Here is an 11,782-nt window from a genome sequence, read left to right as displayed (position 1 = left end):
GACTGTTTTACTTTGATAAAAATAGAAATTGTCTAGCTGATCATATATTAACTATTGTAAAAGAAATCAAGATTGAAATAGTTCAAAGAAGGTTTTTTTTCTCACATAGCAAGCACAAGAGAATATAGTTATGATGCTATTTTCTCAGGTAAGCTTTTTACAATCTTCAGCTTGCACAAGTCAGCCAATCAACTCAACTCAAATACATCTTACATCTGTTAAATAGAAGAGTTTCTTCATTGATCAGAATAATAATAATAGCCAATGCTGGTTTTAATTCTTTGTACTCTCTCTGGTATACCAATGGTAACTTTTGTTGGCCAGGCCCCCCATCCAAGCAGAAAGTCTAATCGCATTTTGGAACGCAGAACGATTCCAGAAGGAGTGGATCTCTCATCCGCCGTTGTACCATACATAACGTTACGGAGTACATAACATCACTAGTTAGTAGTACGCAGCGTGCGTCCATCCATCCGTAGACGGGGCCTAGATGTTAGTAATGATAACACACAACATTATTATAATAATAATACAAGTATAAGTATACATACGTGAGCTGGATGATAGGGGGGTGCTTGGTGAGAATGTTCACCTCTTGGAGCTCGTCCTTATAAAATAATAATTATTATCCTTTGAAAGTTGGTTGCTCAGGAACTTCCTGTTATCTTTCTTCCCTCCGACCCACCCACCCACCCGACCCGTTTTGCGGATTGTTGTGGGAAGAGAAAGGCAGGGGAAAAAACCTTATATATATATATTGATGATTACTATTATGATAATTATTATTGCCGGCACTCCCGTCAATGCCGTGGCATTGGTTCATTCCCGAGGGGTGGCGGCCAAAATTGGCAGTGTGGGAAATGGGATAGTTCTAACTCTGAGCTTATGAATTAGTTAATATTCCAACGTCCGTGAAATCCGTGAAATCCGTGAAATCCGTGAAATCCATGAAACTGGAAATAGAGTATAGAGTAAAGATAGCAATGTAATGTAATGTACATGTACATTAGTTACCACCTGGCTGGTTGAGAGGACATTGCATGGCGCACTGTTATAGTTATATTTTTACATGAAGGATTTGATTTTTCCATTGCAAGATGCCCCAAGATATAATCTCCGATTATCCTTTTATGCGCATGCGCATGAGAAGGATGAGCCAGGAGCTTCACTAAGCCTTTATGATTATTTGCATGAGATAAGAGGAAGGGAGTCGTGTAGTTACAACTGGAAAAAAAAAAAAACAATCTCACTGTCTGACTCCATTCCGTCCGGTGTTGCTGTACGGAGTACATTTTCCTGGTGGGGTTCAGTGTGTGCGGAAATGACTCCCCCTTGTTGGCTTCTTAGCCAGGTACGGTACGGGTTTCAACCTGGGGACATAAGAGATAGTTATGCCACTTTTATTACAGGTACTCCGTACTCCGTACAGTAAACTAACTACAGATTTACTTACTTCCATCAGCCTTCTTCGTCAGTCTGGTTCTTCCCCTTCTGACCGTTGCAAGACCCGCCGAATCGTCGGCTTATCTGGTTTTAACGTTAGTCAGAATTGACATCATATTATTCTGTGCCACGGTTGCTTTGCAGAGTTGTAGTTAGTTCCTCTTGAGAGAGGAGGAGATGAGATGACATGCAGAACCGTTGTTCATGTTCTTTTTTTTATTTTTTTATTTTTTTATTTTTTTAACACTTTCCGGATGCCCCGCTGGTGCTCGCTCGTATTTTTTATTCATTTATTTTCCCTTTTTAACCTTTTTTAAGTAATAACTAATAATAATGGAGTGTGTGGACCCCCCCCGACCACCATCAACCACGAGAGATTTTCCCATGGTCCATGCCATGCCATGGATATTATTATTGAGAAGAGCCGAGGGGTGACTGGCTCCCCTTCCCTGTAACTCAACAATCCGAAGAACAAGAAGGCATTGATTGAATCATTCCCAGGAACAGTAACAATCATGACAAATGAAGGACTTTTTCGATAACAACGCAAGACCCTGGTACAGTGACTATATAGCTACCCGAATGGCGCCGGAGCTGCGGTGATTAGTCGCCAGGGATTTGTAAACCTATATTGGACGGAGCGGCGCCGATTGCGGTGGCTTTCGTCGACTCGTCGTCCCCCGCCCCCCCCCCACCCCACGACGAATCTCGGCCCAACGGGGGGGGGATAGAGAGGAGAAAATAGCTAGCTGACCATTTCCAGGCCCCAAAACGGCATTTTCCCACGTGTCGAAGGGATCGACTTCGGGCTTTGTTTCGAAGGAGGTGATTCTAGTTAGTGCCTTTTTTTTTTTTTTTTCTCGACGGTTTCAACTAAGTAGCCCCGAAGCGAGGGAGCACCGCACCGCACTTGGCCTGGGCTGATCTTTATTTATCTCCTCCGCGCGCGATGAATGATGTTGTGACAAAAGCGCCAATTTTGTTCGGGCGAGGATATATGACGAGACCGTCTTTATGTATGTATGTATATTTTTGTCTCGAGAGTAGTTACTCCGTAACTACGGTGTAAGAAGTTAACAATCATTTAGTGCGGGGATTTGCACACTTACACTACCCTCCATCCCCTGATCGCGATGAAAATGAATAAACGCCAACAGGAAGCGCCCGCGATGTCCAACGCTCGTTATGTACTACTGTACATGTACAGGCTGTTGGGCAGCGATCCACACCTGATTATCAAATAATAATGCAAAAAGCCCTGCCCTTAGCAAGAGGCTGCTGAACAGGGAAATAATATCCTTACTTACGCAGTAATAAGTGATCGCAACTCAACTTCCATGTCATCCAACTGCCGAGCCTCGTTGCAGGCTGCCCAGGATATTTTCTTGACTCCTGACACCCTGGTCATGGTTAACGGCGGGTTTATCATCGGCCAGACATTACTGAATGCAGAGTGATGATTTGATGGGATGGGATGGGATGGATTAAGCCCGTATTCAGTTTCGCAAGTTTTGAGATCTGGAATCCCTGTCTGCTCTTATTAAGATATGTGACACAAGATAGACTCCGTCGTTATATCTTGACATTTTTATTGTCTGAGATATAGTACATCTTCCCAAAAACCCAACCTTTTCTTTGAATTGTTTAGCATGTGAAAGCAAAGCGGCTGAGAGCGATACCCATCCAGAAAGCCCGTTGCAGCACTGCGTTAAATTACTGCAGATAAGTAACAGTGCCACGGAGGGAGTACAAAGTAAAAGAAATAGGAGACCAATGCATGTCCGCCAGTATGGTATCGAAGCAGGTACATTACATACTTTTACAAACATCACACAAAACAGTATGCGGTGTGGTGTTTTTTGATGGAAATGTGGAATGTGGAATGTGGAATGTTGAAGCTACCAGAGTGTAACTTCTAGGTGTTGGAAGACAGATCTCAGTTTCCATACATCAAACCCCCTTTTTTTTTTTTTTTGTCTTTTTTTAACCTGGTGTTCAGAAAATAGGGTTATCATGTCTCGCCGGGGACATCTTCTCAACACAGGATGTCCGAAGGATAAGAGAGAGGCGTGGAAAAGGGCTTAGTTAGCCTCTTCTCCTACGGATGTCTCATCCGAACGAATTGAGAAGAGCCAAGTCCTCACCGACTCTGTCTCCAAGACCTGCTCATTTCTTGACAGATAAGTTATAGGAAACTGAAAAAAAAGTCAAAGCGAAAAATGATGAGGATATGAATTGAACTACAAGAGGCGGTTTGAGTGTCAGGTAGATAGATATATATCCAGGTGTTGCCAATTAGCGCGCCTTACACACACACACACTCTCTCTCTCTGAATGTCTGTCTGTCTGTTTCCCTGATTCATAAAACTCGCGACAACAAAGCTTTTGCTGATTGATGACAGGTTCGATATCTGCCTGGTCTGGACCCTGAGTCCCAAAGTTGGATATTTATATACCTCTTATTGACAGTTGACAGATTATTTATTATCCCCATAGTTCTCAACATCTCTCTATATATAAGTTATACATAGTATTTCCTCGAAAACCTGTTGCAGGCAGCGCTGCCAACATACCTATTTCTATCTTCGAGTTAAACATATGTTGATGCAAAAAAAAAAAAAAAAAAAAAAAAAAAAAAAAAAAAAAAAGGCATCTTAGTTTACTTGCTCAACAAGCATTTTCCACTGCTATGATGTGTGAAACTGCCGCCTTGGTTCCATCTATTACCACTCTTGGCTAACAGTTATCAACCTTGGAATATACTATACTGGCTGTATTTTCGGATCCTCGCAGAGCCTCCTTATTCCCCACTGGCATCGCAGCAGAGAGGGCTGGTGACGAAAAAAAACAAAAAAAAAATAAAAAATATGACCTGTCATCAAACAACCGTACTTTCTCTATTCCCATTTTCCCATTTTCCCTTTTCCTCCCTTTGTCTCAGTTTCCTTTCCCACCGGTATCCGGGAAATCACATTATATAACTGCCAGTTTCCGCGGGCGACCAAGGCGGGAGAGGGCAACCAGCCGGTCCTTTCCCTGATATACTGGTAAAGAACTATGGTAGAGGATTGTGACATCCGCGAATAACTACACGCATGCCAAGTTTTCCCCCTTTGCTACTGCGTAATTCGTTGGTTGGCTGGTGTTGCGTTTTGTTTGTCTTCCAAAACGGAGTCCGATTCGATTCCGCAGTGGCTTGAAATGTCACTGGCCCTGGACCCGGGAAGGATTAATCATTTGTCCAAATCGACACTGGCACAGCTTGGATAACTATAGCTTCACTATGACTCAACTTTGCCTTTCCTTTCTCACGGTGACATGCTTGTTCAACTGTTGTCACAAAGCCATGGAAGAGATCTCTCTATGGAATAGTTGATTGCGAATTCCTATTGTAAAAGTGCCCATTTCTAATCCAGTCGTAATGAGGGTGGAGTTGACTGGGACCATTTTAAGTAGCGAGATCGAAGGGGAGATCCCCCAGGGGCTTGTTTGGCGGATGTCTATTGACGAATACAGGACTCCCTCCGCGCTCTGGACCCTGCCTACGCGTATCAAATCACAATGCACGCCACTGGTCCTCGAGATTTATGCTGTAAATGCTTCGTGGTTCACTTCAAAGATGTATTTTCCACTATATCAACATTGGCACCGCCAAAGACAAACATGTAGCTGCATTCAAGTACGAGCGTTTATCGTCTTCGACGATACATATAGCCTGGGTGCCTGTTATATCTTTTGAAGTCAACATACCGCAAATGCGAAAATGCAAGGCAGCGGAAATCACCATTCCCTGTCACTGCCACTTCCCGAATCTGCAGGATAAGCCTTCTTCCGCAGCCTCCACATCTGCTTGCTGCCGTGCTCCTGTGTATCCCCAGAACCTTCATCCAGCCTCATCCACGGCACGTTACCTACCCTCATTACCCGTTCCCGCAGCCGCTCCGACACGATATCTTGCTGCCTACGCGCCCTCGCATCAGGCGTGATTCCCGCCGCCTTGGCTTGTGCAATCATCTTTCGATGCCGGCGTTGCGCAGCGCGTGCGGAAAAGTACTCTTCGCTGATTGCCCAGTTGGGATTGTCCACCTGCCCTCGAACGAGGATTAGGCGGTTTCCTTGCTCGAGCGTTTCGCGGATTTTGGAAAGTGGTATGGGCGTGTAGATGTCTAGGGTTTGGGTTTCGGGGTTGACGGATCGGATAATTGCTTGGCCCAGGCAGTGTGACAGGTTGGGGTCAAGGGGCGTACATGCACCGCTGCCAACGAATAGGCAAGGGAGGTTCTCGCGTGCCGTGCGAGTGATACTGGGATGCTGGTCATCGTTGTGTGATGCGTGTGATGACGACAAAGGCGACGATGGTGATTGGTTTTCGTTTCCTGGGACGTCTGGGTCCATTTGCACGTCGCCGTCGGGATCGAAACGGGACGCACCAATTGATTTATCACTCCTATCGTCGAGAGAATCACAATTCCATGCGTCTTCATCGTTGACACTTGAAATTGCATTCAGGTTTTCAATTGCAACCACACCCACTACGGCTCCGTCTAACAAATCACGTAGCATATCCGGGTCATGGCGTGACCCTGTCACCATTATTCCAAATATCCCCTGTGAGGCTCCAGAGTACTTAACTGTCACAGGGCGAGTTCGACAGAGTGGAGTGTCTGTCCAAGTTCTATCGCTTCCTTGATACTGGTTCGAGTGGAAGTAAGAGAGCATCTGCATAGACCTCAACTGGGCGCTGGATCTGGTCACAAAATCTGTGGGCTGAGATGGGAGTATGGTCACGGAAATGCCAGCCTCCAAGGCAGCCGCAGTCAACGGTTCCACCACTTCAGCTGGGCCTTTGTCACTCATATATACTACATCAGTGAGGCCTAAAGATGAGACCAAAGAGATCGCAATCTCGAGGCCCAGTCCGAAGATCCAACCAGGGTAGTTTATGATAAGGGGTAATTGCGGGTAACTCTGGAGAAGCTCGTGATAGCGACTCATCAAATCCATAGTGGCCGTAATGTAGTGATTAGGGTCGTCCTTTGGCGAAGAAGCTCCAATATAATGGGATCTAACAATACATCCATTTGATTGAGAATCAATAGTTGGATGGGAAAACGGCGGCCCTAGGAGTGGCGTTCGTAGGTGGGCAAGGTATATTTGGCCCATCGGAGACAACTCAGGTTGTCCAGGGTCTAAATCTAGAAATGCAACTCCATGCTGGTCGTGTTGCAAATTGCCTTCTAGTGGAGGTGGGCTGAGTAGGTGATTAAGAAGATACTTATTGAAGGTCGATTTTCCAGATCCTTTCGGACCACAAGTTAGTACTCGAAGGGCACCTCCTCGTTGAGACAGCATCTGAATAGACATGCTCCATTTCTTCTCAAGATGTAGCGGGCGTAGATGGCGTTTCAAGGGGTCGTCCGACGATGAGTGTAGCTGGCAACTGGTTAGAACCTGAGTAATAGTTTTCAACGAAGTCTTTTCAAGCGGGCTTACGATTGAGAATGATGATAGTCCACCGGCTTGTAAAATAGAACCTGGAGCTGGCTCGTTGCTATTCCATATCCGATGATATAAGTTTGAAAGGTTCCTTAAGCGGAAAAGTCCATTATTGTAGGACCTGATCTCAACCTCCGCATAATCCTCAACTCCTGAAACGCATTTGATAACCGGGAGTGAATGTGTGGACGGCGCATAGACTCTATAGAGACGAGGGCTCGGGTGCAATTTCGCTCCCATTATGCTGACAACACCTCGTTTAACCCATAGGTCATATTGACCGATGAGTGCCACATTCTTCCTCTCATTAGCGAATGCCACGATACACAGGACACGGTGACGTACCATTTTTAGTTTCAAACGAATACATATCGCATTAACGGTACGGTAGACTACGTTTCTTCTACCTATGCGACTTTTCGATAACAAGAAATTCTGGAAGTCTGCTGGAGCATTTGCTAAGGGCCCATCACTAAGACTTTGTTAGAGTTGCGCTTCGTCTTGCCAGCCCATCGGAGCAACTCATACCTCTCTTCATCATCACTAGTAACATCTGTCTCAACGCCATCATTGTCGTCACCGACGTCGCTCTGGTATTCCTCGATCGAATCCTGAGCTAGGGGCTCGTTCGAGTTTTTCCCCTTCGATATCACCACCCTCGAAAGATCGACTTTAGCCTCTGTGTCCCCTTCCTGCCGCGGGGATTGTCGTTTCTCAGAGTTATCTCTAGAGGACCGCTTCGAGGAACTAGTTTTAGGTTTTTTCAATGGAGGTTCTTCGTTCAAAATCAATTCAACATCCGTCGTTGAAGCTTGCGAAGCTGCGGCCAATCGCGACCTCCGGGCTGCAATTGCGCTGACGGGGGCTAAGATACGAAGGCTGTTAATGCGGTTGCTCTTCACAGTAGAGGTATGAGAAAGGAACGAACGCTGCGTACCTGATTGGGATTGCATATCTCCTTTCCTTTTCATTTTAAAAGCGAAGTCCAGCTTAGCCAGTGTCAGTGGCCGAGCTTGGGGGTTTTTGCTGCGAAGCTCCGGCTTGTTGCAAGTGCGGCGGAGAACTTTAGCGGTGGTCCGTGCACTGCGGCTTGCACCAGAAGCTCTGAAAAAAAGTCGAGCGACGAAAACATCTCAAGCGACGAATAAGGCTTGGAGCGCAAACCAATACCAATGCCAACATCTGGATCTGGAATTAGCTTCTGGATCAAAACTATTATATTTAGATTTATATAACTATCTTACTTTATCGATGATTGCATATTAAACCGGCCAGCAACTTCCCCCTCCCTCTCGATTGCTCGTATTGACTCTTGCGCGCATAGTATCACTTCAACGACTCGAACAAAAATATGGCTCCTCCGTTGAGCAAAGAGATCATTACAGACAGTGATAGTAGTGACCTGGAGTCCCCGTCCTCTCCTGAACCAGCACCACAAAAGACCAAGTCCTCCGTCCGAAAATCCACCGAGAAGGCTAGGTCAAAAAAGCACAACGCGAAAGAAGCGAAGCGAAAACCTGTCCCAGAACCAAGCTCTTCAAGCTCAGACCCAGAGACTGAAAATGAAAGTGCCAGTTCATCAGAAGGAGAACCTAGCACTCCTAGGATGTAAGGCATCTTCGCCATATCCAACAGACTGCTGTCATTCTAAATGCTTATTGTACTTCCTAGGGATTCCGACGTACCGAAACCCGTACCTGCGCAGGAGTTCAAAGCACCGGAAGGATTTAAGCTGATGTCAACAAGTACGCCGCGGTCGTCCGATGTTTCAAAAGTGTTCTCAGATCTACGAGGGAAGCAGATATGGCACATCACAGCCCCGGCCTCCGTGCCGATGAACTCTATACAAGAACTTGCACTTGATGCTGTGGCTACTGGAGGGTCGATATTGACACATCAAGGAGTCAATTACAAGCTCCGGGAGGACCAGATTGGGGCAGAAAAGTACAAGTCGCTTCTGCTCCCCGACGAAAAGGGCAACGCCTATCACCGAAGCCACGCTAATGTCATGCAAACCTTTCATTTGGAGCAGATCGTTGACTTGGCAAACGGCGCTGCACACTCTGAACAATCTGTTCGAATCAGTGAACTAACGAAGCCCAAGCACGAACAGCCCAGACATCTTAAAATGCGATATAAACCAATTGGCTCGACGGAGGACCAGCCGGAAACATTTGGATCTAGTTCGGACGAGTCAGAGGGGCACTCGTTCCGAATGCCTCAAACACTTTCTCAGGACCATGAAGGTAAAAAGAGGAGGAAGTCATCGATGGAGATAGGATCGGATAATGAACGGGGGGAACGACGCAAAAAACATAAACGGATACATTCGAATTCTGCCGATGGTAACACAGAAATACACTCGAGAAATAGAGACGTGAATCCGTCCTTAAAGTCTAAGACATCTAAAAATTCAGGAATTACCCAGGGCAGGTCAGAAGAGCAACATGTGGAGAAGAGTAGCAAAAAGCACAGGGATGAGACTACTCAGGAGCGAAAGACACGGAAGGAAGAAACGAGGCGGAAAAAACTGGGGCTATCGTCATGATAAATTTATACCTTTTCCTTTACAAATCCCAGCAAGTTGAATTAGTTATTTTCATGAATCGTTCATTACCGCATCCTGCGTTCCCAGCTATCGCCTACCTGTGTTTACCCTTCCAAATTTCACGAAATTTACCTGATTTAACATTGACAACGGTACATACTAGTAGGCTCTCCTACTACCCTATTTCTATTCCACACTGTTACCATTATTATTGTCAATATTAAATACCATAATCCGTACAGAGCACAACTGCGCCTTAATGGTTGGGAATCTAAGCAGGGGCGCCGGCCAATCTATCGGGCCGAGCGAATCACATGACAAACCCTAATCACGAGATCAGAGCTGCCAAAACTAATGGCAAAAAAAAAGTCGGCAAAACCAACATCACCGTGACTCGATTCCTCCTCCCCAAACACTAAATTCCCACATATCCGTCAAAACACCGTAGTTTCACTTCAGAGACTCCGAGAATACATATATCTCTAGGAATTGGTAATTCTGGACCAGTGTCATACCCACATCATGGCAACATACGCTCTATCGCCGTCTCACCGAGACGTAAGTATCCCACTGGAAGTTCGGATGGAATACCAAATGGCTAACACCATATGGACAGCAACTCGAGAAATCTCTGGCAGAGTCCGATCCAGAGATTGCTGAGATTATGGTATGTAACGATTTCTGTTTTGTTTTTGCTTATTGCCATGATCAATTGCCATTTCCCAAGACTAGCTTTTTGCCCCTCATTTACTGACCAATTCCCCCTCCAAACAGAAAAAGGAGATTCAACGCCAACGAGAGTCAGTCGTTCTGATCGCTTCTGAAAACTTTACCTCCCGTTCTGTGTTCGATGCTCTGGGATCGCCCATGTCAAATAAATATTCCGAGGGTTACCCCGGCGCCAGATATTATGGCGGAAACCAACACATCGACTCCATTGAGCTTACCTGCCAGTCGAGGGCTCTCAAGGCGTTCAGCCTGGACCCAGCCAAGTGGGGTGTCAACGTACAGGCCTTGAGTGGAAGCCCTGCCAACCTGGAAGTTTATCAGGCCTTGATGAGACCACACGACAGACTGATGGGTTTGGATCTTCCTCACGGAGGACATCTGAGCCATGGATATCAGACCCCACAGAAAAAGTATGTATAACATAAGATGTCAATAATTTCCTCCAAAATAAGTGGCATTAACAATCCACACCGTGAATAGGATTTCCGCTATTTCGACATATTTTGAAACTTTCCCATATCAAGTCGACCTCGAGACTGGCATCATCGATTATGACACCCTCGCCAAAAACGCCAAGCTTTACCGACCAAAATGTCTAGTTGCAGGCACTTCCGCATACTGCCGTTTAATTGATTACAAGAGGATGCGTGAGATCGCTGACTCCGTCGGCGCTTACCTGATTGTCGACATGGCTCATATTGCCGGCCTCATTGCTGCTGGTGTCATCCCATCTCCGTTCGAGTATGCTGACGTGGTCACCACTACAACCCACAAGTCCCTCCGTGGCCCCAGAGGAGCCATGATCTTCTTCCGCAAGGGTGTTAGAAGTGTCGACCCCAAGACTGGAAAGGAAACCATGTACGACCTCGAAGGTCCCATTAACTTCTCCGTCTTCCCTGGCCACCAGGGTGGGCCCCATAACCACACAATCACCGCAATGGCTGTTGCGTTGAAGCAAGTCGATACCCCAGAGTTCAAGCAATATCAACAACAAGTGCTGAAGAATGCTAAAGCCCTCGAGGAAGAATTCAAGAGACTGGGCTACAAACTCGTCTCTGACGGAACAGATAGTCACATGGTCCTTCTGGATCTGAGGCCAAAGGCCCTTGACGGTGCCCGGGTCGAGGCCGTCCTGGAACAGATCAACATTGCCTGCAACAAGAACTCCATCCCTGGTGATAAATCCGCATTATCACCCTGCGGCATTCGAATTGGTGCCCCAGCCATGACCAGCCGTGGCATGGGCGAGGAGGACTTCAAGCGCATCGCCAACTATATCGACAAGGCTATCGATATCTGCAAGAGCGTCCAAACCGGCTTGCCCAAGGAGGCTAACAAGCTTAAGGACTTCAAGGCTAAGGTGGCCAGTGAAAGCATTCCGGAGATTTTGGATCTGCGCAAAGAGATGGCCGCATGGGCCAGCACTTTCCCTCTGCCAGTCTAAAAAGGGATTTCGCGATTCATTTTTTGGAAAAATTCTAGTTCCAGCCAGGCTCGAGTCCATTTATAATCGACGGGTTAGGATCCGAAAAGGAAAAAGCGTGATGGAACAAGAGGTAGGGGATA

General features: G+C 46.3%; 3 protein-coding genes across 7 annotated transcripts; 2 read left to right on the top strand and 1 right to left on the bottom strand.

Moving 5' to 3' along the window:
• Window positions 1-705: 705 nt before the first annotated feature.
• On the bottom strand, window positions 706-8,003 carry BDCG_09012 (protein grc3). 5 transcript variants are annotated; one of them, XM_045424791.1, is made up of 6 exons: window positions 7,877-8,003; window positions 7,468-7,804; window positions 7,285-7,411; window positions 6,937-7,236; window positions 2,751-6,876; window positions 706-2,501 (listed from the first exon to the last, which is right to left on the bottom strand). In XM_045424791.1, exons 1-5 carry the CDS (start codon window positions 7,908-7,910, stop codon window positions 5,224-5,226), a joined length of 2,451 nt encoding a protein of 816 aa, XP_045282793.1. In that variant the 5' UTR covers window positions 7,911-8,003; the 3' UTR covers window positions 706-2,501; window positions 2,751-5,223. The 5 variants fall into 5 exon arrangements, with proteins under 5 accessions (XP_045282793.1, XP_045282792.1, XP_045282790.1 ...); XM_045424790.1 differs by having other exon boundaries at window positions 731-2,252; window positions 2,349-6,876; window positions 7,877-7,978; XM_045424788.1 differs by having other exon boundaries at window positions 731-2,493; window positions 2,553-6,876; window positions 7,877-7,978.
• Window positions 8,004-8,290: 287 nt separating this feature from the next.
• On the top strand, window positions 8,291-9,487 carry BDCG_09011 (uncharacterized protein; the record flags this gene model as incomplete). The annotated part of the gene is made up of 2 exons (XM_045424786.1): window positions 8,291-8,547; window positions 8,611-9,487. The coding sequence occupies 2 exons, from the start codon at window positions 8,291-8,293 to the stop codon at window positions 9,485-9,487; spliced, it is 1,134 nt and encodes a 377-aa protein (XP_045273422.1).
• A 522-nt stretch (window positions 9,488-10,009) lies between these two features.
• BDCG_09010 (serine hydroxymethyltransferase, cytosolic) lies at window positions 10,010-11,660 on the top strand (the record flags this gene model as incomplete). The annotated part of the gene is made up of 4 exons (XM_045424785.1): window positions 10,010-10,045; window positions 10,104-10,154; window positions 10,262-10,626; window positions 10,697-11,660. 4 exons carry the CDS (start codon window positions 10,010-10,012, stop codon window positions 11,658-11,660), a joined length of 1,416 nt encoding a protein of 471 aa, XP_045273421.1.
• Window positions 11,661-11,782: the final 122 nt, after the last annotated feature.

This window comes from Blastomyces dermatitidis (genome assembly GCF_000003525.1).
Source record: "Blastomyces dermatitidis ER-3 genomic scaffold supercont1.13, whole genome shotgun sequence".
In the NCBI taxonomy this organism is placed as follows: domain Eukaryota; kingdom Fungi; phylum Ascomycota; class Eurotiomycetes; order Onygenales; family Ajellomycetaceae; genus Blastomyces; species Blastomyces dermatitidis.
The sequence above is the reverse complement of the archived record's forward strand: the minus strand, read 5'-3'. Positions and strand labels throughout refer to the sequence as shown.

Coding starts and splice junctions, on each gene's coding strand:
- BDCG_09012 (XM_045424791.1), bottom strand. CDS start 7,910: ATGAAAAGGAAAGGAGATATGCAATCCCAATCAG. Junction 7,805..7,876: donor AGATATGCAATCCCAATCAG/GTACGCAGCGTT, acceptor TTCGTATCTTAG/CCCCCGTCAGCGCAATTGCA. Junction 6,877..6,936: donor GACTATCATCATTCTCAATC/GTAAGCCCGCTT, acceptor ACCAGTTGCCAG/CTACACTCATCGTCGGACGA.